This window comes from Paroedura picta, chromosome 6, assembly GCF_049243985.1.
Source record: "Paroedura picta isolate Pp20150507F chromosome 6, Ppicta_v3.0, whole genome shotgun sequence".
NCBI classification, from domain to species: Eukaryota; Metazoa; Chordata; class Lepidosauria; order Squamata; family Gekkonidae; genus Paroedura; species Paroedura picta.
In genome coordinates, this window is record NC_135374.1 from 41,536,360 (window position 1) to 41,562,216 (window position 25,857).

The window sequence follows — 25,857 nt, forward strand, 5'->3', positions numbered from 1 at the left end:
ACCTGGTGCTTAAGTATTTTTAGAAAGTGAGTAGGGCCAGGGTGAACTTCTGTCGACGTCTTTGTGGTTTTTTCAAACAAACTTAGAGCCACGCTACAGATGTTAAGAGCTCTTCAGGATATGGACACCCCTTTTGGGGGGCATCCCTTTCTCGTGCCAATTTAGAAAGAAGGCGCACATGGGGGGTGGGGAAGAGATCTGGATCTCTGCATGTTCACGACGTTTCGGTATACTCGGTTCTGTATTCACAGTCACTACTAACGTGGATTACAATTCCTATCACCTCACCAATTTGTGAAAAGAAAGGGGAGCTCTTGAAGTGGCGCGCGGGGAAGGCTTTTCACCCTCCCGCTTGACCCAAAGGAAATGCTGGCGCTCTTGCCCACATTGTTGCGCCGCGGACTCGAGTCCCCGCCCCTTTCACGTGGCCGTCGGGGAGCCGTGCGCCCATTGGCAGTCCCTGCTTCTCCTTGGAAGGGAAGGCAGGAGTTCGGCCAACCTGAAGTTCTTGGCGGAACCGAGAGCGGGAGGAGGCGGAAACGTCACGCCCAAAGCCGGGCCGAGGCGCGCGGGAACCCCAGCTACGGCTGCCTAGTGAGAGGGCGAGCGGCTCTGTTCGCAGCCGTGGCTCCTCCCTGAGGGGCGGGCAGCTGAGGGGAGCTGCCTGCAGCCCGTCCCGGAGGAAGAAGGGAAACCGCTCTGCCTGTCCCGCTGGCGCGGATGGACTAGGAACTCAGGAGCGAGGGCTTTTCCCCGCCACGGACAGCGCGGGAAGGGGTCCTCCTCGTGGCACGAAATCGGGCGAAAGGGGCGACGGTTGGCGCCTTCAGCCGTTCCCGGAGATGTCCGCGGGGAGTAGCCGGAGGAGAGCCGGTTCCTCCTGGCACAGCAGCTTCTCCCGACTTTTCCACAGGAGCGCATCCAAGGAGCCCGAGGAAGAGGGCAAAGGAGCCCCCCAGGAAACAGGCAGGTAAGGGAAGAGCGCCGGCAAAAGTTTGGGCGGACGGCGTCGCGCGGCTTGCCTTCTGTGCGTGGCTCGGATGGCTCACCCCTTCCCTTGCTTCCTCCCCCGCCCTTGTCATCTAGCCTTGGCTGCTTGCCTCTCCTGTATTGCTTCACGGTGCAGAAGGGGTGTTCGCAGGGTCGGAAGGGGTGGCGGTAGCCCCTCTCTGGCCCGGGTAGAGGCTGGAGGGGTGGCTCGAGGAGTGTCACAGCCCACCGGCGAGTTGGAGGAAAACTCTCAAAACTTCGTGATCGTGCGGAGACGGTGATTTGGGCACACAAGCCCGGCGAATTGTTTCTTTCTGACCTCATTCTTTCCTCCAAGAAAATAAAATCACCTCAGCCTCCGACAGTTTATTATGGGGCAGAGCTTTTGACCAATTAGAGGGTTGTGGGACTGTGGTTTTAAGTCGACGGTTTTTTTGCCTCTCCATAACCTTGTATAGAAATCTTTGTCGAGGATCTACTTACTACATCTTTCGTGACTTTGGTCTGCAAACGTTTATGGTAGAATGGAAAGTTGTTGAGGTGCTTCGTGATCGTTTATTTTTCCTGCTGCACACTAACCCATTTGGAATTTGTTGGCTGAAAGCTTTACTAACCTCCACACACACACACACACACAGAAATATGTTTAAATGTTGCTTACAACAAAGTGGAAGTCAGTGACAGTTCTGTTAACTAAAGAAATTGAACCAGAGGACGTAGTTAAATAATGTTTCTATGTTGATATAATATTTCAGTTAATGAATAGCATTACTGAAAGGACTGGTTTTAAAAATTTTGCAGTGCGTACAATAGGCATCCTTAGAGTGAAGATTCTAGAGATGCAGATAGGCTGTCTATTGCCTTCCCCACTTCTAGTAATCACCTTTAAGGCCATACAGGGGTCTGGGTCCAGTGTACCTGAGAAACTGCTTCACTGCCTACGCCCCTTCCCCCAAAAGAGCTCTGTGCTCTGCCACTTCCAACTGGCTGGTGTCCCCTGCCCCCCAAAGAAGCATGTATGACCTCAACCAGGGCCAGAGCTTTCTCTGACCTGGTCTCCACCTGGTGGAATGAGCTCCCTGAAGAGACCAGGACCCTGCCAAAGTTACAACAGTTCCACAGGGCCTCCAAATTGGAGCTCTTCCGCCAGACATTGGGATGAGGCTGACCAAACCAACAGTATTAACTGGATCCCCAGAAAAAATCCTACCTATGTACTGAACTCCGAACTGATCTGCCTGTGGAATTAGCAAATTAATGTTGTCAACATTAGTATTAGAATTGTTATATGGAAATTGTTATATGGAAATGTTACAGGAAATGTTATAGAAATTGTTATTACCAGTTATGAAAAACCACTGTTGTTGTTTTACTCAACATTATGAATTATGCTGTACTATCTTTATGTTCTGTGTAACTGCCCTGAACTGTAAGGGAGGATGGTATATATAGAGAGAAAGATTTGGGTGAAAGGAGTAGGCTTTAAAACTTCATTTGCTATTGGAGGATAACTCTCCCTGAAACTTACATTTGGGCAAGCTGAAACTTTCTTAATAATAGTTCACTTATAGCTTACCTTTCTTTATATTCCTCCTCTAAACTTTAGAGTCCCAAATCCACTTTACTTACTTACTGTCTGCTTTCTTGTTGAGACCCAAGGAAGATTACAGAATTATAAAACTAATGTAATAGATGTAGTAAAATCAGATTATGCAGATAGAGAACAATGACATAAAAACAATAATTATCCAATAAACAATGCAGTGTGAGCAGGGAAAGGGAGGGAAAACTGTTCCATACTTTTCAAACATTAAACTGTTGTTGTTGTTATACTTATTTCCCGCTGCTATTGGCAAGCCATCTTACAGCGGGTTACATAGTAAAAACCCCACATAAAATGCAAGAATTATAATGCCCCATTAAAATTTACATACCCTGGTGGCAAAAAACCTATCCTTCCACATTTGCACAACTCACTTCCTCTCAATGCCATCCTATGGGAATCCACGGATGCCAGCCATCTACCACAAGGCGGTGGTCTGGCCTGGTGGTCATCTCTCCTGGAAGGGCTCATCTGATCTTCCATACCCTGGCCTCAACCATAGACCTGGTGGAAGACCTCTGTTTTACAGGGCCTGTGGAACATAGACTGCTCCTGCAGGGCCCTCAGCTCTTCCGGGAACTCATTCCACCAGGTTGGGGCCAGGATCGAAAAAATCCTGGCCCTGGTTGAGGCCAGGGGAACTTCCCGGGGGCCAGGAGCCACCAACAAGTTGGTACCCGCAGAAGATAAAGCCCCGTAGGGGACATAGGGCAATGATTTCTTTAGTAGTGCCTCCTTTCCTTTTCCTATAATCCTTGTCCTTTATTTTAAAAAGTACCCTCATGAACGGTTCTCTTTTACATGTTCTGAAGAATGATAGAAATGTTCCTGGCTTCCTAATGTCATCAGGAAGACCTTTCCACCAGGTAGGGGACCACAACAGAGAAGACTCAGGTACAGATTGCCATTGTCATCAACTGGCACCTACAGGAGGTATTGTTTAGCAAAGTTGTCTTAATGAAATATATAGAGTAGGCAGGGGTCCTGTAGATAAGTGGATCATAAGACCTTGAGTTGAATTAATTGGGGACTAAAGAATAGTTGTAATTCCTGATCGGCTTCAGGCGGCTCTTGTTTACCAAAGTGTACAAGTTGTTGGGGGCAGTGAGGGCAACCACTTGTCCTCTTGATCCCTATCCATCTTGGCTTCTCAGGGGGACAGCCAGCGGATAAGTCTCCTTGTCTACTGAGGAGTTCCCTAAGCTGCTGAAGGAGGCAATGGTTCTCCCTCTTCTCAAGAAACCATCGCTGGACTCACAGGACCAGCCAGCTACCACCCAGTCTCACATCTTGCGTTTCTGGGTAAGGTGGTTGAAACGGCTGCTGCGGACCAGCTCCTAGCATTCTTGGAAGAAACTTCAGCTCTTGATCCATACCATTCTGTCTTTTGTCCTGGCTACAGTGTGGAGGCGATGCTGGTTGCCCTAATGGATGACCCCAAGCACCAGCTGGATCAGGCAGGTCAGCCATACTCATTATGTTAGATCTGATGGCCTCATTTGATGTGGTCATCCATGCATTACTTGTTCACCATCTCTCCGGGATGGGGATACAGGTCACAGCACTTTATTGGCTACTCTCCTTTCTCCTGAACCGAACCCAGAGGGTGGCAGTGGGGAATGAGCTGGATAGCTTGAGCAGAGTCGCCTGAAACTCAGCATCTCCAAGATCCTGGCCCCTACCTAGTGGAATGAGCTCCCTGGAGAGCTGCAGGCCCTGTGGAAGCTGCCAGCTTTCCACAGGGCCTGCAAGATGGAGTTCTTCTGCCAGATCTACATTTGAGGCCAGTGTTGGAGAAAGATTTGATTGGTGCCCCCTCAGGAAGCATGTCATACCATCTTTCAGCCACCTTGGTGATTGTTGACACTGCTGCCCAGTGGCATTCGTTCCATTATGGGGTAGGATTATTTTTACACCATGTTGGGGTTTTTTATTGGTTGTTGTTTTAATGGATTTTATTGGGGTTTTACTGTTGTGGGGTTTTTATCTTTACTTTGTAACCTGCCTCGAGCCAGCATGCTGGGAGTGGTGGATAAGAAATGTAATAAATAATAATCATAAATGAGCTGCAGCATTCTGTACCAGCAAGAATTTCTAGGTTGTTGTCATGGGCATGCAGAGCATGTTACAAAAAAGTAGCCTTGCAGTCGCAATGACATGTATCTGTGTGGCCAGGTCAAAATATGGAGCCATTATCCAGGCCAAGTGAAGATGGAAATAGTTTTTTCAGCTCACTTAATGTGCTGATTTGCTGAATGTAGCTTATATTTTTAACATTGTATATGTATATCTCCACTTGCATGTTTCTACTTACCTGAAGGGTAGAACTTTTGTTTACTCATCTAGTCATCAAGCAATTGTGCCACTTAAACAGACTTGTTTAGTCAGATATTAATTTGAATCTTAGTTAAACTATAATTGAAATCAAGTGACTTTGGTTGCTGCTTCAAAGAAGTTATATAGTAATTTGACATCTTGTTCCAATTTTTGTTGAGCAATGCACATGGTTGAGATGTGACACATAATACTATGGCTTTAAAAAGATTATTAAGTAATGTCAGCTAAACTAGATTCAAGTCCAGTAGAATCTTAGAGAGTCTTGAAAGCTTATACCCCCCCCCCAATCTTGTAGAGTTCTACTGCAGACCAACTCAACTACCCTATGAAGTTAGCTTCATAGAGTAGGCTTCAAGTTACGCTACTCAGTAAGTTGTAATCAGGTATTTGAAGTAGTGCACTGATTATATTAAGGATGCCACGAAAGTTAAATCTTCATTTTCAAATCTTGCCTGCACTGGCTTTCAGGAACACTTGTTTGGATACAGGGAAATATTTATTTTATTATTGAACTCTGTAAGTTGCACTGAACTGTTTGAGCAGTGGCTTGCACAGCTGCCCTCCCGTTGCAATCAACCAAAAGAACCATATTTATTTCCATCTCTGTCATGAGGTGTCCATATCAAGGAGTCTTCCTGCAGAAACCTAGTACTGAAGGAAGGAGAGTTCCTGCTTTTGGCTCTGTTAAACCAGCTGGCAATAGCCCCCTGGAATTGTGATGTTGCTAATCCCAGGAGATCTTAAAGCCCTGCAATTTTATGGCTACCCTTTCCAGATGAAGGTGGACAGAATGACAAAAGGAGCCTGTAACTGTGTAGAGAAGTGAGAGAAAGGCTGTCTCCTTCCATCTCTGCATAAATGCTTTTTGTTTCCTCTGGCATACCTCTCTAGTGCTTACTGGGCCCCCTTCTAGTATCAGTTGTATATTTGTTATGAAATTGGTTTTATGATTTAAACTGTATATTTTTAATTGTTTAAATCTTTTCAAGTTTGTTTTTAATTCTATACTTTCTGCCTTCTGGACTCTGGTAGTGTAGAAAGGTGGTATAATTTTTTTTTTTTTTTTGTAATGATCCCTTCCTGAATGGTCTACTGGTGTTAGTTGCTCGGTGGATTTTTTTGTAGCCTGAGGATAGTGCATAGGGACAATGAGATATTTCACAGACCTTAATGAAGAGGCATGTGCCTTACTATTCTGTGCACAGAGAGGGGGTTCTCTATGGTTATTCTTCTCCTGGCCCATCATATTTCTCTCTCCCTACCATCAAGTCTCAGCTAACTTATGAAGACCCCTGCAAGGGGTTTTCAAGGCAAATGAGGCACAGAGGTTGTTTGCCACTTCCTTCCTCTGCAAAGACTGCCTTGGTGGTATTACAAGTACTAACCCTGCTTAACTTCCAAGATTTTCAAGATCCCTCCTACCTGTACACATAAATGTATTTATAACAGATTAATTTTGTTGTATGATTGTTGACTTTACTTATGATTGAGTCTTTACAAATGTAGGATTTGTTCACAGTATAAGATTTGGTTCTTTTATGTCACTTTTCTCTATCAGAAGGCATCTCAAAGCAGTTTACAGTTGCCTTCCTTTTCCCCTCCCCACAACAGACACCCTGTGAGGTAGGTGAGGCTGAGAGAGCCCTGATATTACTGATCAGTCAGAACAGCTTTATCAGTGCTGTGGTGAGCCCAAGGTCACCCAGCTGGGTGCATGTGGGGGAGTGGGTAATCAAACCCGGCTCACCATATTAGAAGTACACACGCCTAACCACTACTCCAAGCTGCTCAACACTTGTATTTGTCAATAGAGAACTATACTGTAACTCAATATCCAAATATGCTGGTACTCCTATTGTGATTATTTAAGATTTTTTCAGTACAAATAATACTTTTGTTCATTACAAAATGGGTGTGTGTGTGCTTAGTTCTGCTTCTATTTTTTCTTACCTTAAAGATGGTAGTATGCACATATAGCATAAGTTTGCAGCAGTCATTTAATATTGGGTATATTTGCAGTTTGCTTGTAGAACTCCTTACATTTCATAAATATGACAAACAGTACAATTTTAGATGCTAAGTTTTATACATTCCACTTTCCCTGTTATTAAACAAGTAAAATACTACACTGCATGTATTTCAGTTTTTTCCAGCCTTTCCCCACGGCTTCAAAACTACTGGGAATTTTACATCTTTACATAATCTTTACTTGGAAGTTATTGCTTCTGCCTTACTTGTCATAGAAGCTATATACTACCAGATATGTTTTAGAATGCACTATAATCACCAGAAGCATTATTTATAATTCAAAAAGTATAAAACCCGCATCTGACCTATTTGTCTAATGCATCTTATATTAATAGTAGTAGTTGTGCTTGACAGATGCTAGAAGGAAAAACTCAGTGTAATCTGCCATAATCCTGATATTCAAAAGCTCTGCAAAAATAAAGCCTGTCATTAATATACACTGCAGATTGGTTCTTTTGAATAATATTGGTCAATAATATTTTTAGAATTAGAAGTGATATTTGGAGGAAGCTTTCTAAAAGGTTCATTGTCAGTTTTGTGAAATTCTGAGGTTTTGAGCACGGCAGTGCTTTTCCCCCTCTTCCAAATGCCCTTAACAATGACTATATTTTAATCAAACCTAATCAATTGCATACTGAAAACTTAGATAGGTTTGAATAGTATTTTACAAATGTGTGTTCTTTCTGTTGTAGAGAGAACCATTTAATTCCAGGTAAAATTAACAGGAGTATGTAATGTATAAGAAAAATTAATCTGGCCTTTAAAATCGATAGATTTTTCTTTAGGATCAGGCTGATATGTTCTTTAGTGAGTGGAAGAATTTCAGCATTGTGTATTTATCCTTTTTCCTGTAGACTATGAAGTGTTGTGCCTTAATGTTGCATCTTCTTAACTTGGAGCTATTGCTAGTGCTTACCAGCTTTAGGGCAGCTATACATATTGTACGGCAGACATTATCTTGACACGTATACTAGTTTTAATCCCGATAAATTAGTACAGATTGTATGAGTGATACATCTGAGGAGGTAAAGCACATTTACCATTTCATGTAGTATATTCAGAAATTGGTTATTTGGAAATTAGACTAAACACCTTTCATAAGTATAGAAATCATGTCTGTTTTACTAATTTCTGCTGCATTGTAAAAGAACAACTGTAAACAGTATGATAAAAAAACATTGCTTTCCTCAAAATGCTACAGTTTATACTGAATTTTATTCATGGTTTCTGGCTTCCCAGCTGCTGTTCTGTTCTATGTGTTAATGTGCAGCTACCTCAGAAATGTGTTTTCATTTTCTTTAGCTCAGCTTTCCTCAGTCTCTTTAAGACCAAGTTTATCCAGTAACTGTTTGGTCTGTTTGTCATTAATTTTGGAACTGTAGAAATGGAAACAAGAAATGGTGTAATGTCTGAGCATTGATCCAAAGTGAAACTGCAAGTACAAGTTATAATTAGTACATTAAAAACCCAAAATGGCTAAAAGATCATAGTAAACAGTGTGATAGCCATTTAATAAAGATTTTAAAAAATCCTAAATAATATGCTAGAAGAACCAATGCAATTGGTAATTCTCGTGAAACTCAGCTTTGTACAAATGAAGGAGGATAAGGTAGCTTATTACCACATTTTATCTTTGGCATACCCTTTTTAGGTAATTTGAACTTGGGTAATAGTTCCTAAAATTGCAAAACTTGAAGGCTTGTAGGGAGTAGTCTTTTGCAGATTCTGTACAAATGTACTTGATACAGGATGAGTGCTTCCACAGTAGCTATTGAAGCAGGTGTCCATAAGACATTGGGAGGAGTGTATATGTGTGTAACTTTGGTCTATCTCAAGTTATTTGGGTCTTCCCCCTTATTCCTGTTCTCTGTCATTCTTTCTCCAGTGTCCTATTCAAGTACTTAACCTGGGAATCTGACATATTCAGAGCAGTTATTAACAAGGTTAAATAACACTGTTTTTAAATATTAGTCTTGCAATTATGTTATCTTGCACAATTCTGAGATGTCCAAATCTGGTCTCCGGAATCCTTGCCTTTCTCCTTCCATACCCACCCAACCATATTGCCAAAACTAATATATCTCTGTTCTCTTGCCAGTGCTCAGTTTCCTTCTAAGATCCGAGCATTTGTGCTCAGCATTGCAAACAGATTTTGTGTACACAATGTGGGTGGAGTGCTTAAATAGCGGAAAAGAGGGGATGGGCTTTTTTCTGTATGCTTCCAAGGGATTGTTATGAAGAACAAAGGTAGGGAAATGCACTTGGCCAAATGTTTTCCACAGACTTTGAAAATGTAATTGTGTATTTGTATATATACTTTACAAAAAAAGAAAATATTTTACAGATTATGTGATGTGATTGAATTCCTTGTGCAGTTCTCTGTATTTCCAGCATCTCTGGATTCAGAACACGTTTTGATTCTATGTTTTTTCTATAACCTTAGCTGATACTGTTTTAATCAAATGCAGGAAATACAAATCAGACCTTGAAAAAAATTGCAGTATTTCAGTTAACAAGTTTGGCACCTGCCATGTTCATCATGAAAATGATATGCTGGTTATACTAATAAATGTGCAGCTTGCCTGTCACTGTCTGCCTTTGAAGTTCTCGAAAAGTTGGTTACCTCTGCAGTAGATGTTGAATGCTCATCTTTATAGTAATATTTCTGACCTTCTAATAGAGATGTTAAAATAAATGTGGAAGTAGATGATTTTACCGTGACACAGTATCTGCAGTAAGAACCTGAGGGTAGTGCAACTGCAAACTCATTTGATTGTACTATCTTGTATTACTGCCTATATTTTATATAGAATCATAAAATCATAGAGTTGGAAAGGACCATACAGGGCATCTAGTCCAACCCCCTGCTCAACGCAGGATCAGCCCTAAGCATCCAAGAAAAGTGTGTATCCAACCTTTGCTTGAAGACTGCCAGTGAGGGGGAGCTCACCACCTCCTTAGGCAGCCTATTCCACTGCTGAACTACTCTAACTGTGAATTTTTTTTCCTGATATATAGCCTATATCGTTGTACTTGTAGTTTAAACCAGTGGTCCCCAACCTTTCTGAGGCTGGGGACCGGCAGGGCATCGGGCCGCGCCTGCGGGCCGCGCATGCGCGATGCGCGGCCTGGCCCTGATTCCCTCTCCCCGCTCTCCCGCAGTAAGAAGCTTCCCGGGCTGCAAGCTTGAGGCCTGGGAAGTTTTTTACTGCAGGGGGGCGGGGAGAGGGAGCCGCTGCCCGGCGCCATGGCCGCCGCGGCCCAACACCGGCCCGCGGCCCACAGGTTGGGGATCACTGGTTTAAACCCATTACTGCGTGTGCTTTCCTCTGCAGCCAACGGGAACAGAATCCTGCCCTTCTCCAAATGACAACCTTTCAGATACAGTTTGGTGGAGTGGTTAGGAGTGCGGACTTCTAATCTGGCATGCCAGGTTCGATTCTGCGCTCCCCCACATGCATCCAGCTGGGTGACCTTGGGCTCGCCACGGCACTGATAAAACTGTTCTGACCGAGCAGTGATATCAGGGCTCTCTCAGCCTCACCCACCCCACAGGGTGTCTGTTGTGGGGAGAGGAATGGGAAGGCGACTGTAAGCCGCTTTGGGCCTCCTTCGGCTAGGGAAAAGCAGCATATAAGAACCAACTCTTCTTCTTCTCCTTAAAGAGGGCTATCATGTCCCCGCTCAACCTCCTTTTCTCCAGGCTGAACATTCCCAAGTCCCTCAACCTATCTTCATAGGGTTTGGTCCCTTGGCCCCAGATCATCCTTGTCGCTCTCCTCTATACACTTTCAATTTTATCTACGTCCTTCTTGAAGTGAGTTCTTGTGAATAGAAGAACTTTTGTGGAAAATTACTGCTCTCATGCAGTGTCATTCATTTTTCCTTAGTTTTTTCCCCCATTGCTGACAGAGCTTTTGTTTAGCTCTGAGAACAGTATTAAATGTCCTTATTTTCTCCTTTAAAATACGATATCTCATTCCAGTACCTGCAGTGGTTATACTTGTGGAACATTCTGTGAAAGAATCAGTGAATTGTAATATTTTTCTGTATCAAAAGTGATAATCTGGGTCATGAACACTCTGTTCAGCAGTAACTGGCCTATTCTCAGATTCTAAATATAATTTAGTACAAGCAAGATATGGGCTTTTTGTTTTATGAGAATTTAAAGCAGTGGTCCGCAACCTTCCGGTTGCCGCGGACCGCTGCTCCGGAGTGGCGGGAGAGGGCAGCCCGGGGCCCCGCGCACGCGCAGCAGCCCCAACGCAAACGCGCATGCGTGGACTGCCGCGCACGCGCGTTTCCGCCCAGCAGTCTGTGCGTGCTCGTTTGCGCCACTGCCATGCCGGCGGCCGCGGCTCCCTCTCCCGGCCCCTCCGGGCCGCGAGCTAATCAGCCGCTTCGGCAGCCAGTTTGCTCGCGGCCTGGCGAGCTTCTCGCTTCAGGGGGGGTGGGAAGAGGGAGCTGCGGCCCGGCGCCAAGGCCTTTGCGGCCCGGCGTTGGGCCGTGGCCCGCGGGTTGGGGACCACTGATTTAAAGTACATTTGACAGATCTTGATTGCAGCCAGTGTGTTACTACCTGATAGCCCAATTCTCATAATAGTTTTCTAAACAAGCTCCATTCATATAAATAGGTTCACGGAGAGCCACATACAGAATTGTGCTGCATGTTTGTGTGTCTTTTGGTAATAGCTGGAGCAGAACTAGTGTCGTGAGTGAAATGTGGACAAATAACTAAAGATTTTAATTGAATCACATGAGAGATATAATTTCATTCCAGTGGTTATGTTGGAGGAGTAAAACTCTTTTGAAAAATTACTGACATAATTATTTGCAGAGAGGAAGGGTGGCAAAGATTCTCCAGTATTCATTCACTGGTGTAATCTAGGTGAGAAAACATTGTTAAATATCACAGTGACTGATATGGGAAAATAACATAAAGGGGAACTGATCCCTATGTTTAGTACCATAACTACTTCAAATTAATTACAATAACTAAATTCAACTTCTCTACTTTTTCAGCTTTGAAGTTAAGGAGATTGAATCGACCAATGTGGCATATCGGAGAAAGGAAAGTAGCCCTCTCCCAGATCTGGCAAAGGTATTATTTTTAAAGACGACAGTGCTGATTGATTGACCTCAGAGTTACTAAATGTTTATGATTTTAAGAAGCAATTGTAAAAAAAAAAAAAAGCCGTGCAGGAATCTGCTTACCTAGCTGTGCCTTTTTAAAAGATGGAAAATAACCTTTTAAAAAATTGGTGCTCATGTCCATGAGCTCCTCCCTCTTGGTCACCTCTCTCAGTTACTAGATTTCAAACAGAGATCTAATCAGAAGGAAGGCGATGAACAAATGTTCCTAACAAAAATGTCTCTGTATATGAACAAATATATTAATATTGCTGACAGTTGGGTCAGTGAGTACATAAAATATCTTTGTTTCTTTCCCAACTCTCTATGCAATTATTATGTGATGTGATGCACTCCCTGCACTATTAGGGCTGGCTTTTACCAATCCCTTCTACTAATTGAGGAGCTCACTTCCAACAGAGCAAAGCTCTTTATTTAACAGAAGTGATCCAACCCATAGTTTACACTCTCATTGCCCACATAGAGTGCTGTGAAGAAGTATAGTCTAACAGTCAAGTGATTTATGCTGCAATCCTGCATGCTTACTTAAAAGTAAACTGCACTGAACACAAAGGGACATTTCAGAATAAGCAAATTAAAATTGTAGAAGACTGAAGTCCTTTCTGCACACATAGCTTATTCTCAGTTTTCACTAAATTCAGATCGGTATGACTTAATTCAAATGTTGTACGTAGACTCTGCACCTTTATGGTTTCTCTGATTCTTCTGCATGGATTCCCAGAGTATAGCCCCTGCGTTAAACTCAGAAGAATCACACCCCAATTGTGTGAATCTACCAGTTGGTCAATTTTGCCAGAGGCATGTTCATTGGACGATGGAGGATATTTGAACTATTGCGTTGCTTGCATACCCCACTCCCTCAGAACATTATAACCCTGTGGCTGTAGATGTGTGATTGCTCAAAAAAAAAAAAACACCCCTTACTTTGTGACTCAAAGTGTATACAATGAAAATATTCGGAAGCTAGGAAACAGTAACAGATGGAGATTGTAAACCTAAAAAGGGAGAAGGAAGGTATGGAGTGGGAGGTACAAGTACAATGTGGGCAGTGTTGGAGTGGCAGGGTGTTCTCTTGAGGGGAGGAAAAAGGCAGGTGAAACTAGTCCAAAGGAATCTTTATGCATTTGATTAAATTTCAGCTTTTGAGTGGGCGGGGGGGGGGGGAGATCTGCCCCAAAAGGACTTTCAAATAAGCTGGAGATAAACCAGCCAGAAAGTGAATTGAAGGCTGAAGTGAGGGAAAGCTATACAGAAGCCAAAATTAATCCCAAATGTGGTGTGTGGTGAACTTGATAGGAAATGGCTTTAAAAAAACAATGGAAATGCGCTGTGAATGCAAGGGAAAACAGCAATGCCAAAAGCCCTGATTTGTTCTGTTGTATCCACGCTGGCAACAACCAAAGGCTTGGTGGAAGAGCTCCATTTTACAGGCCCGGCAGAACTGTCAAAGTTCTGACAAGGCCCTGATCTCAATTGGGATCTCATTCCACCAAGCCAGGGTCAAGGCCAGATGTGCTTATGACTTGTTAGCTTCTGTAGAAGGCCTGTGTAGTATCTGAAGGGAATAAGTGTCCTTGGGGAATGTTTAGCACCCAGGTGCTAAATTGTGAGTTGCTTTCACTTTTAGGATGAAAGGGCCTTTCTATGGGAAAAGGTTTTGGTGAGTAAATGTGTGACTGAGTCGGGGTTATGGGCTGAAACCTGTATGTATCCTGGTTGCCCTTGTGCTTTGTCTTTAGCAATAATCTTCCTGCTGTAACTGTTTGCTTGCTTGTGCTCTTTTTGGGTGCAATAAAACTCCTTACAGACTTCCTTTGAGAATTGCCTAAGACTGTTTTAATGTCATCATGGAAGTGCATTGCAGCCGCTTTAGCTTGACAGTTTTCATTGTTCTCCTTTCCTATTTTATCCTCATCATTGCCATCTGATGTAGTTTAGGCTGAGAGGGTGTGACTGGCCCAATGTCACCTCACAAGCTTCCATGGCAGAGTGGGGATTTGAACCTGGGTTTACCAGAGCCCAGTCTGACACTTTAACCACTACACCAGTGGTCCCCGGGCCGGGGATCGGTATCAGTCCGTAGATCAGTCGATACTGGGCGGCGGCTCATCCTCCACCCCAGCTGCTGCCTCGGGGGCTACTCTGCCGCCAGCTCACCTTTGATCCTCTCCAGCGGCTGCCATGGCTGGGGCTCCCTCATGGTGTGGCATTGCGCAGCTGCTGCTGGCAGCGCCCCCAACGGGTGGCGGGAAGTCAGGGGTGCCAGTGGGAAAGCAAGTGGAGCAGGGGCTCAGGCGGCAGCGGCGTCCCTTGGCCAAAGACTGCCCCCCCCCCCAGGCCTCACTGCACTACACTGGTGTGCAGGCTATCTGCACTACACTCAAAAATAGCTTAAATACCATTATAGCAGGTTTCTTATCTAATATGTTTTTTGTCCTGATGCAGGAGATTTATTGCTTTGGGGATTATGCATGATCCACAGTTCCCATTATGCCTCGTTTCTGTACAATTTTGTGTAATGCTGTTAGGAAGCATTTGAGAATAGGAGTTATTCCCAGAGTAGTGGCACTGGTACAGTTGACTGGTTCCCATAATACCCCAAGTTGACTTGGGATGCTCGTGCAAGATAATTCAATTAGTTGTGACTTTGTGTCAGCACAAAGTGATTTCAGCATTTAAAAAAGAAAACCAAGATGCTTTTTCTTAACATAAGTGGAGAGGGAAAGAAATGTTGATCATTTGGAAAGCCAAGACCTAAATCTAGGTATTGAAAAAGCTCAAGGAAAAATTGCTGCAGTCTATACTTAAGATTTTTTCTGCTTTGTTTGCAAAATTTTGCTTAGCCCCCAGATAGACTGCAGGTGGGTACCTGTATTTGTCCTTTACTTTGCACTTGTATGCCATAGCGGAATTTCCTTTGGTATTGGTGGAGGTATAATCATGTTAATTGCTAAGTAAGTGCAATTGCCATACAATAAAAATAAACAGACATTTTAATTGATAGCTTTTACAGAAATTTAGGCTAATCATTCCTGTCTGAAATCAAGGTATAAACTGTTGGTTTGCTGAAACCAAAATCCATTGCTGAAACCAAAATCCATATTTGGTTGTCTTTCACTTGGGTATTCCCTAACAAGCTGTCTTAAAATAGTACTCAGTAGGCCTGCTTCAAATGTAATTCTTCAGACAGAAACAGATCTGTGCATTGATACAGTTAGCACAAGCTGCTGGATAATAGTAATTACCGTATTTGCCGGCATATAAGACGACTGGGCGTATAAGACAACCCCCTAACATTTCCACTCAAAATATAGGGTTTGTTACATTACAGTATAGTACTATGGGCTACTATGGGCAGCTATGTCTATCCCAACTGAAGTGCACCCAGCGTATAGGACGACCCCTCCACTTGGAGGCATGTTTTTCAGGGGGGAAAAGTAGTCTTATACGCCAGCAAATACTGTAATACACTTATGTAAATATGCTTCAAGTCATGCATTCACTCTTTCATACACTGGTCTTTGAGATTTTTGTTTCTATGAATTACATGGTTAGGGTTATTTTTTTAGTATTAGTGATTTTTAGTGATTTTTTTTTAGTATTAATGGGATACCCACTAAATCCCCAAATAAATAATTTGTTATAAATATTTATTTTTATTATAGTTTTATACCACCCTTCAAAAAAGTTGCAAAGAACTGCAGGCAGAACAAAAAAAAGCTTGCATTGTGCAAGATGTTTTTGCAAGAGTTTACACGATGCTCTATTATTTAGATTCTATAGCAGTTCAGCCTGGCTGTGTGATAACTTGCATCAGTATAAAAGCATTTTGTTGTGGTTCCCACCTTGTAGAATAGCCTGCTCGAGAAAGGGAAGTTCTCACTCTCCTAGTCTTCTGCAAACTATGCAAAACTGAACTATTTTCCCAGTTTTTGTGATTTTACTGGCTCACTATGTATAATACACCTTGAGTTCCTATGAAAAAGGCGGACAATAAATAGCATAAATACTGTATTTGCTGGCGTATAAGTCTACTTTTCCCCCCTGAAAAACATGCCTCCAAGTGGGGAGGGGGGTCGTCCTATATTCCGGGTACACTTCAGTTGGGATAGACATAGCTGCCCATAGTGGCCTCCCGATGTCCGCCCACATCATTCTACGTACCATCCAGTATCGCGCGGTATCCAGCGCGGCCGCGGCGGGTCATCAGCGTGGCTGTGGCGAGCATCAGCAGTGAGACGGGTGCCAGCCTTTTCAGTGTGACCAGCCCGTTCTGCTCGGTGGGAAACAGCGGCGCTCCGGCCCACCCTTTGTCTGCGCAGAGCTCGCACATGTGCACTTGTGCACTAGTGCCGGTCACAGGGAGATGCAGGGGCGGGCCGGGTATATAACAAACCATATTTTGAGTGGAAATATTGGGGGGGGGTCCTCTTATACGTCTAGTCGTCTTATACGCCGGCAAATACGGTAATAAACATATACAATTTAATCACACAATACTGCAGCTCAAGATAGAAACCAGCTATTCTGTGATCAAAGAAAACTTTACCCATGCAGAATGACACCTTTAGATCCAGCCTTACAATGGAGGTACAGTAGCTTGGCTGGCATTTCTCCATCTTTGCCAAGCTGTAATCCATACAATGGTTACCTGTAGGCTAGACTTCTATGGTAGATGCATTCTATGTGCGCCTACCTTTATCCTTGACCCAGAAGTGCAGGTACTCCCTGAAGCGACCATATATGTCCCATCCTTTGGCAGCTGTTCTGTCTTCTGATTGAATTCCAGTTCAAGTTTAAGGTGCAGGTTCTCATCTTCAAGGCCACCTGTGGTCTGGGTCCAACATCCCTAAGGGACCACCTCTCTGCCTATGTCCCCTGAAGAGCGTTGCACACTGCAAACTCCAACAAGCTAGTGGTCCCTGGCCCCATGGAGGTATGTCTGGCCTAAAGCATGGCCAGGACATTTTGTCCTGCCCCCCGCCCTTGGTGGAATGGATACCCGAAGGAAATCAGGGCCCTGTTGGAGCTTCCCCTGTTCCACGGGACCTGCAAGCTAGAGCTCTTCCACCAAGCATTTGTTTGGAGTCAGTGATCCCAATAACATCAAATGGACCTCCCCCTGAGAACCCCCCATGGAGAATGTCTTCTGATAGGTTGCATTGGAAAACTGCTTGGTGGTACTGAGATGCTGAAATATTAATACTATAATTTATTTCTTTTAAGGTTCTCAATATCCATGTTTTTGTGTGTGTGTAAATGTATGTTGTACACCGTCCTGAGTCACGAAGTTCAAATTGAAGGTTGTGTAAGAGCAAGAAAAAGACTGAGGTAGCAGTTGTGTTAAGTTTCACCTACCACAGTTTTTATTGTGTTCTCCCTTTGTGTTTCCTCTTGGGGAAAATCTTGTGCAACCTGATTCTGAGCACTTTAGTATATAGGAAGGAAAGCATTAAGTATTTTACAAGATCTTGCTAAGTGGAACTGCTTATTTATCTTTCTGTTTGTTCATTGCTGGATCCAAGGCAATATATGTTATATTGGGGAAGTTATACCCTGGGGAAAATTAATTCATGATCTTTTTAATGTTTTGGGATGAACATTTGTCATAGCTTGTGGTTTGCTCTGGAATAGTAAAGTAGAGCCGTTAAAAGGTAAAGTTATCCCCTGTGCAGGCACCGAGTCATGTCTTACCTTTGGGGTGACGCCCTCTCGCGTTTTCATGGCAGACTCAATACAGGGTGGTTTGCCAGTGCCTTCCCCAGTCATTACCATATACCCAGAAAGCTGGGTACTCATTTTACTGACCTTGGAAGGATGGAAGGCTGAGTTGACCTCGAGCCAGCTGCTGGGATCAAACTCCCAGCCTCATGGGCAGAGCTTTCAGACTGCATGTCTGCTGCCTTACCACTGCGCCACAACTATTTTCACTCTCTGTGAGAAGGTCATCCTTGATGCTGGAAACAGTGGTCCTTTTCTTGCTGATATTAAATGTGGGGTTGAGGGGGAGATACTGCTGCTTTTAAAAGATCTAATGTGACAGGATTTGTGGGAGATCTTTTTCTGCTTTCTTCTGCAAGTCACAGAACACAACACTGAGCTAAAATTACCTGTTTCCTGATTTTATAAGGCAGTTTTGTATGTTCTGCTGTTTCCTAGTCTGGGTATACAAAAAAAAATCAGATTTATTGTTTTGATCTATTAGTCCCCAAAAAAATGTTTTGGCAGTTTTGAACAATCCTGTGTCCAAATACTGATTTTTATTTATTTATTTATTTATTGGAAATACCAAATTTTGAGGGGTCCAATGGACCCAGGTAGGGGTCAAATTATTACAAAAAAAAAAAAAAAAGCCAGCCCAATCCTAGGTCTTGCTTAACTTCTCCTACAGCAATGTTTAAACTGAGCTGCAAGAAAAGCAATGCCCAGCATCTGCATGCAGCGGAGAGGTCTCTCCTTGCCGTACTCTGACTTGACTGGGAGGGCTTCTGCTGCTGCACAGTTTAAACTGCATTGAAGGACCTGATGGGAGGGCTTCTACTGTAGTGCAGTTTAAACTTTGCTGCAGTAGAAGCTGTCCCCAGGATTTGCATGCGGTAAGTTATTTGGGGTTGGGGAGGGGTTTACTCAGTTTAGCCAAATGCACACCCCAATTTTTCAGTGTATAGTAGATTTGGCCTTTTGTACTGATCACCAGGCTGCTTAAAACAATCAAATATTTTGATTTGTGAAAATAAACAAACTTTGTATATAAAGAGGATAAAAATGTCCTAACTGTCTGTCTAACTGTTAGGACTCTCTTTAGGACAGCAAACAGAATGAAGAACTGTCTTAATTCTGTTTGTTGTGGAGGCAAGCAGAGAGGAAGTGTGCTCAAAGGAGCAGGAAGTCTCCAGTTGAGCCAGTCAGGTCACTAGAAGAGGTTATTTGAAAAAATACCAGGAGGTTCCAAATGTAACTATGTGAAATACACATCTCCTGTGATGCCCCCTGTAGAGTATTCCTCCTGTGTTGTGGAATCATGCACACTGAAGATCTTGCATATTCCAACATTTACTTCTGTGCTTAACATGTGATTCTGAAAAATCATTTTTAAATAAAAGCAATTTTCAAGACATCTTTTCCTTCCACAAATAAACTAATTTCTATCACTAAGTAGAGTTTTATCTATTATGTATGATGTATGATTCATCTGATAGTGTATCATACCTCAAAAATAGTGTGTGCTGTTTTCAACTAAAGGTATCTCTATGTTACAGTGTATAGAGGGTTCAGGTCCTAGACCCAGATTCAAATCTTTGCATAGCCATGAAGCTCATGAGGTGACCTTGGCCCAATCATAATCTTCCAGCATAATATATGACAGAGTGGAACAGCCCATGTTTGCGTCCCTGAACTCCTTGGAGAAGGGTTGAACAACTATATCTTAGTCTAGTAGCACCTGGAGATTGACAAGATTTTGGGGGTACGAGTGTTCCATAACCAAAGCTCCCTTTGCCCGATAAGCACTCCTGGCTGTTCTACTGCAGGCCCACCCAGTTACCCTCTGACACTGCCTTCAGGAAAGGATTGAAATGCATACTAAATGAGTTCCATATAAAATTATAACACTAGTTTGTATCTCCATTATTAATAATGAAATCTTTCCTTTACAGATTTCCGGCTGTGAAAATAAAAACCTCTCAACAGAAGAACTTAGCAGGTCCCCGACTTGGGAAGAATTAAAAAAAGCGAATAGTCTGCCGAGTTTGGCTCATGAAGGCAAGACTGCTGTTAATGGCAGGCAGCCCAAAGAAGGATTTCTCCAGTTTCTTGGGAATTTATTTGGTATTGCTTCTAAGTCCTCCTGGAAAGAAACAGACCAATCCATCCCTGGAGATGGCAGTAGAACCAGCAAGGACTTTGGAAGCCCAGCTATCCAACAGAATGATGCATATCCTGAACCAGAAGTATTTGGTTTTTCAGTGTCTAAAAATGCACGTGAGGTGTCAGATAAAGCTGAAGAGAAGAACACCTGTTCTGGTGTGCAGGAAGCACAGGGAAAAAATGCTGAAGCCTCAAAGTAAGTGCAAATAAGAAGTTCAAGAAATATGTGCTGTAATTTATGCCCACTGGGATATACTGTCTGTTGATATACTGGGCCTGTATGTTTCCATTCCTGAAGGGTACCGACAAATGACCACAGTAGTGAAGTGCTATTTGCAATTCTGAACCTGAATTAGCCATTACAGATACTAATTCATAAATTAAAAAGAAAAAGACAACATAACATGCAACCTTGGGCATATATACCGTAAGGAAGTTGCACTGTACTCAGTCTTACAAGGCAACCATAAGCCTGTTTACTCATAAGATTTTTACTCTAATGGGTCCCAAATTGTTTCAGACCAGCACTCCCTTGGTTCCATAAACTCATCTCCAGTGCCGCCTACTCTGTCCTCTAAAAAGCAATCAGACTAGTGTTTTCCGCAACCCATAACAATAACAATAAAATTCAAAACTGCCAATTAATTGCACATTTATTCAAAATCCAATTACATTTTTGTCAACAAAATCATTGAACTTGACCCAGTGATACCAGCTTTTCAAAGTCTGATAGTCATTTAACAAGAATCTTAGATATCACAGTTTCCTTCAACAACCACCAGCTTGAATGTGAAGTGACAAACATTCGAAATCTTCCATCATTCTCAACACAGAGCTCCTGGAATAATGATCATTGAGCTTACGGGCTTTAATTCACTGCAGCAAATGATAGTGTGTAATGACTTGTGTGGACTAGTTAAAGTTTTTCGCAACCAGAGGTCAGTGATGAATGACACAGTAAGTGGTAAAGACTTTTGGCATTTGTTTTTTCCAGTTAGCAGTACACCCATAGTAGTGACCTTCACAGATGGGCTTTATCTGTTGTGCAAGCAAGCATGTTAGTAAGTGAAATTTCCTTGTCTTTGGAGAACTGCTTGGCAACATAAATTATTGACTCGCCTACTGTTAGTTATCCTGCAAATAATAAACTTTGAGCCAAATTTTCATTTTGTAGAAAATGAACATAAGCAAGAAATAAAGATTCATTGCTTGTCAAAACTGACTTATCCAGCTGTAATGCAAATTCTTTTTATACTACATAATGTATCTTGCAATTTCTTCTATGTATCGTTGCATTGAGTTGTTGCTGAGAAGAATCATCTCTTAGGACTTAACAGCAAAAACTTGGAAAATATTTATTTATTGGACTTGTTTCCTACCATTCCCAGCAAGCCGCCTCGTGCAGGTTACACAATAAAAACCCCACAGAAAATAAAACCCCAGTTAAAAAAAAAACATTAAAATTAACATTATTTATTTTAATTATTTATTTGATTTCTATACCGCCCTTCCATATGGTTCAGTTTACATACAACATCATGGGGGTATATATGGAACAAATTAATATATAACATAACATAAACAAATACAACAACAACAATAATCTAAATAACACAATTTCAGTTATCTTAAACAACAATGTTTAAGACATTAACAACATGGTGATAAAATAATCAGCCCTCCCCCACAGCAGTACAACTGACACTAGGGGTGCCAGAGGGACTGAATCAGCTGGCCACCATGAATGATGTTCCAGAGTGTGGTGGTATATCTTCCTTGGGGGGGGGGGGCATCCAATCTTTTCCATGCACTGGCCTCAACCATAGACCTGGCGGAAGAGCTCTTACAGGCCCTGCGGAATGCCAAAAACTCTTTCAGGAGTTCATTCCACCAGGTAGGGGCCAGGACTAAAAGGCCCTGACCCTGGTCGAGGCCAGGCGAGCTTCTCTGTGGCCAGGACCAACCAATAAGTTGGTACCCACAGAGCACAAAGCCCTGCAGGGGGCATAGGACAACAGGCAGTCCCTCACCGCAAAGGGCCTTAAAGGTCAAAACCAAACTCTGAACCTGATCTTGGCCATGACTGGCAACTAATGCAGCTGCCTCTGGATATGGGCCCTCCAAGGTGTTCCTGTGAGGACCCTAGCAGCTGCATTTTGCACCAGCTGCAATTTCCATTTTAGAGACAAGGACAGGCCTGCTCAGAGCAAGTTACAAAAATCAATTCTGGAGGTGACAGTCTCATGGATCATAATGGATAGGTGTTTGGAGGACAGATAGGGCACTAATATCCTCGCCTGATGAAGCTGTTAAAACGCTTAGAGGACTACTTTCTTGATTCATGCCTCCATGGTCAGCAAGGCACCCAAGGTCACCCCCACAGATGACAGTTTCTCAAAATGTGGAACACTGGTCTGACTAGAGCTCTGGTGATATATTTGTTGGCAGAGTTTAAATTTGCAAAGTGGTGTAAAGCACTGCCCCCGTCCCCACGAGGCAGTACTTCCTACTTTGGGAACCACTACTTTGATTGTAAGTTAATATAGACCCTGCTTTTTAAAAAAAAACATATGTTTTTATTAAATAAATACAAAGCAATTTTATAACATCACGTGAAGAAACACTTTTAAATCAAAATCAAACCCAGTAACTCTAATGGAACTTATCTACTGATGTTTTATAAATAGAATATAAACTCTTAAAATTGAAAAATCAACTTGCATTGCTGATTTAATCATTTAAACATAACAAATATTTATGTGGTTCTTGCTGAATCACGTCTCTTCCAAGTTCTGTTTTATATGTAACCTATTTTTATAACTTCTTGAGATGAGTCAAGTACCAATCTCTTCTCCTTGCAGAAAGCAGGGGAGGGGCAGTTGCTCAAGTACCACTGCGGAACAAAGGGGAAGAATGAAGGCATTAATATTTTTTTCTATGTTGTAAATCTCCTGGAGTTCAGTGTAACTTACTTCCTTGCAAGCATGCCTTTGGACTGCAGCCCAACTCTTCTTGACACCTTGTCGTGACCAGTTTTCCTTCTAACTTTTAACCCAGAAATTGAAGAGTTCCAAGTTGCCTTAATGGGTGCCAATGAATAATTAAGGCTGACAATCCCAGTAGCAATTACTTTATTCTCTTAGTAACAACATAGTGAAAGTCCTTTGTGTGCTGAAGTGATCTCCTTTAAAGAGAAAGGAAGCACATGCTGTTCATGGCAAATAATATTTGGCTACTAAAGCAGCATGATTTACTTCCAGATGCTATAGCTGTCAGCAAATTCTAGTGACAATGTGCAGTGTACGATTTCCAACCTGTTCTGCTTCTGAACATGGGAACAAAATTTGTGTTCTCATTCTATGTTGCTTTGGAAGTATACCAGGGTTTCATGAAACCCTAGGGTTTCTTGAAGGCCCTGGAAGGGTTTCCCAAATGGGAGTTTTAAAAATATATTTTATTTTTTTGTTAAATGTTTATTGAATGATATGACAATGCATGGTCTCCCCCCCCCCCCAAAAAAAAAATGGCCAATGATGGGGAGAGGCCCTGGGTAGGCATGTACACAGCTATGCTTCTGAACCATATTCTGCACAGTTGCACAACTTCTGGGGTTTCTTGAAGATTGAAGAATGTTTCACGGGGTTCTCAGTGGTAAAAAAGTTAAGACTGGAATAGAAGTGTTTTTCAGTTTTGCAACTTGATTTAGAGAGGGTAGAACCTTGTGAAATATATACATGCATTTTTTAAACATTATTGAATGTATTTTGTTATAATGCTCCTGTTCTGTGGTAAAACCAGTGTCTATTTCCCCTCTAATCCTTGTCTTGTTATTACAGTGATGATGTGTTTCAAGCAAATATGCATATGTGTAGGAGTTATCTGTAGGGCAGGGATTAAGTCTGAGTAAAATCCATTTGGGGATAGACAGAATCTAGCCATTCCACATCCTGTTTACCAGCCCTCATCCAGTTTGACATGTTTTGAAAATAAAAGCATATACTTGCAGTTGTTACTCCTTGACATTTACTTTTGGTACTCTATATCCCATCTGCCAGTCCTGAGCCATGATAACTTACATGGAACTCCTTCAGCTTGTTTTTCTCTGTTCCTGTGCCTTAGGGGGAAACAAAGCACAACCAGCAACCTTTTACTTTCTCAGTGTTACATGTATAAGTTGTATACCAATTTCTCCTCTTTAACTTTTGTATTTTCAATGGCTGGTATTCTAAATAGAAGTTTATCTAGTGAAGCATCTAACCTTCAGAGCCTGGTTTTTGTAATTAAAACAATTAAGTGTACCTTGATTCTTATTTTTAAACAACAAACAAAATCCTGACACTTTCACTCTTATTTTAGACTGAGGTCATTCTTCAATCTGATTTACTGGAGGATGGCTGTTTTATATGTATTATTATTAGTATATTAATATTAGTATTTCTAGTCTGCCTTCCTCCTTGGACTCAAGGCGAATTACATAGTAGAACCCTATAAAACCACATAAAACCTCCTATCTTAAAACCAAGAACCTCAGATGGTAAGATTGTTTACTTTTGTGAAGCTCAGTTTCATATGTCAATATAGAGATGCAATCAGTGAGTTACAGTGCATCTTTTGCACATGCTAGATTTCCTTGAACATGCTGTGTAGCTTGCCAGTGTAGCATTAGTTAGGATAATTTACCTTAACCTGGTGCATGGCATTGCTACTCTGGTTTGGGAAGTTCTTGCAACTCTGAGGGATGAAGTCTGAGAAGGGCAGAGTTTGGGGAGGTGAGGGACTTCAGCTGGGTATGATACCATAGAGTCATCTTTCCAAAGCCGCCATTTTCTCCAGGAGCAGCTATTATTTGGCTGGCTCTGCTTCCTGTGATCACCATTTTGTGGCTGTGTCCACCACACAGTGTCAGAATTCCAAGGATGCCACAGGATGAAAAAGTTTTTTTTTTGGGGGGGGGCGATTTATGCTGTATCACACTATTTTCCATGTGGAGAAACTCGATTCCTTAAGCTTCTAATGAGGGCTTTCTTAGTAAGAACTGTGGATGAGTGTCTCTGAAAGGGAGCTTGCCCACTATTACTGATATTTTGAAATCTGTACCCAAGAATTCATCTTCAATGTGTTCTAGAAGACATTCTGTTTTATACAAGTGCTTGTAATGTCCAATATCCCTGACTGGAGTGTCACATGATCAGAATGCGTCCCCTAGAACAAGCTGAAAAGTCATCTATGTTGTGGGGTTCTGGAATGCTGAAAGTTTTAAAATTCCTGTTGTAGTATATATAAAATGGCTTGGAGATGATGTAGGGTTGCCAGCCTCCAGGTGGCACCTGGAGATCTGGAAATCCACATGACAAAGAACAATTTCGCTGGAGAAGATGGTTGCTTTGCAGCATGGACTTTGCAGCATTATACCCACTGTGGTATATCCTGTTCCATTCTTAAAATCTCCAGGTATTTCTCAGTCCAGAGCTAGAAAACCCTACATACCAGGGACACCTGGGTTCAAATTCCCATTCTGTGGAAATGCTCACTGGTGACCTTGTCAGCATCTCTTTAAAAAAAAAATGTGGGAAGCTTCAAATGTGAAATCTCAAATGAATTTCTTCTGCTGATTATCTGCAGAAGAAATTCATTTGCTGAATGTAGTTAGTTCTGCCAATTACAGGTTGGGAAATGGGTAGAAGTTTGGGGGTGCATACTCTGACAGCTTGTAACGTTGCAGAGTGCTTGCTCCTAAAACTACGGTTCATTTTAAAGACTTGTTTTCAACTTTAATGATAGTGGAGCAGTTGTGTTGGTTTTTCCCCTTCGTTTAGTCTTTTGGAAAATAGAATACTTTTATCCTATCACACCTTATGTAGCTAAGTATAGTTAAAACATTA

At 42.4% G+C, this 25,857-nt stretch overlaps 1 protein-coding gene across 1 annotated transcript in view; it reads left to right on the top strand.

Annotated features, from left to right (window-relative positions):
* Positions 1-478: 478 nt before the first annotated feature.
* CRYBG3 (crystallin beta-gamma domain containing 3) overlaps positions 479-25,857 on the top strand; it is an 80,007-nt gene continuing 54,628 nt past the window's right edge. Inside the window, exons 1-3 of the mRNA XM_077342232.1 lie at positions 479-970; positions 11,981-12,059; positions 19,765-20,171. Coding sequence (XP_077198347.1) covers positions 843-970; positions 11,981-12,059; positions 19,765-20,171 — 614 coding nt within the window. The 5' untranslated portion in view covers positions 479-842. The remainder of the gene's footprint in view (positions 971-11,980; positions 12,060-19,764; positions 20,172-25,857) is intronic.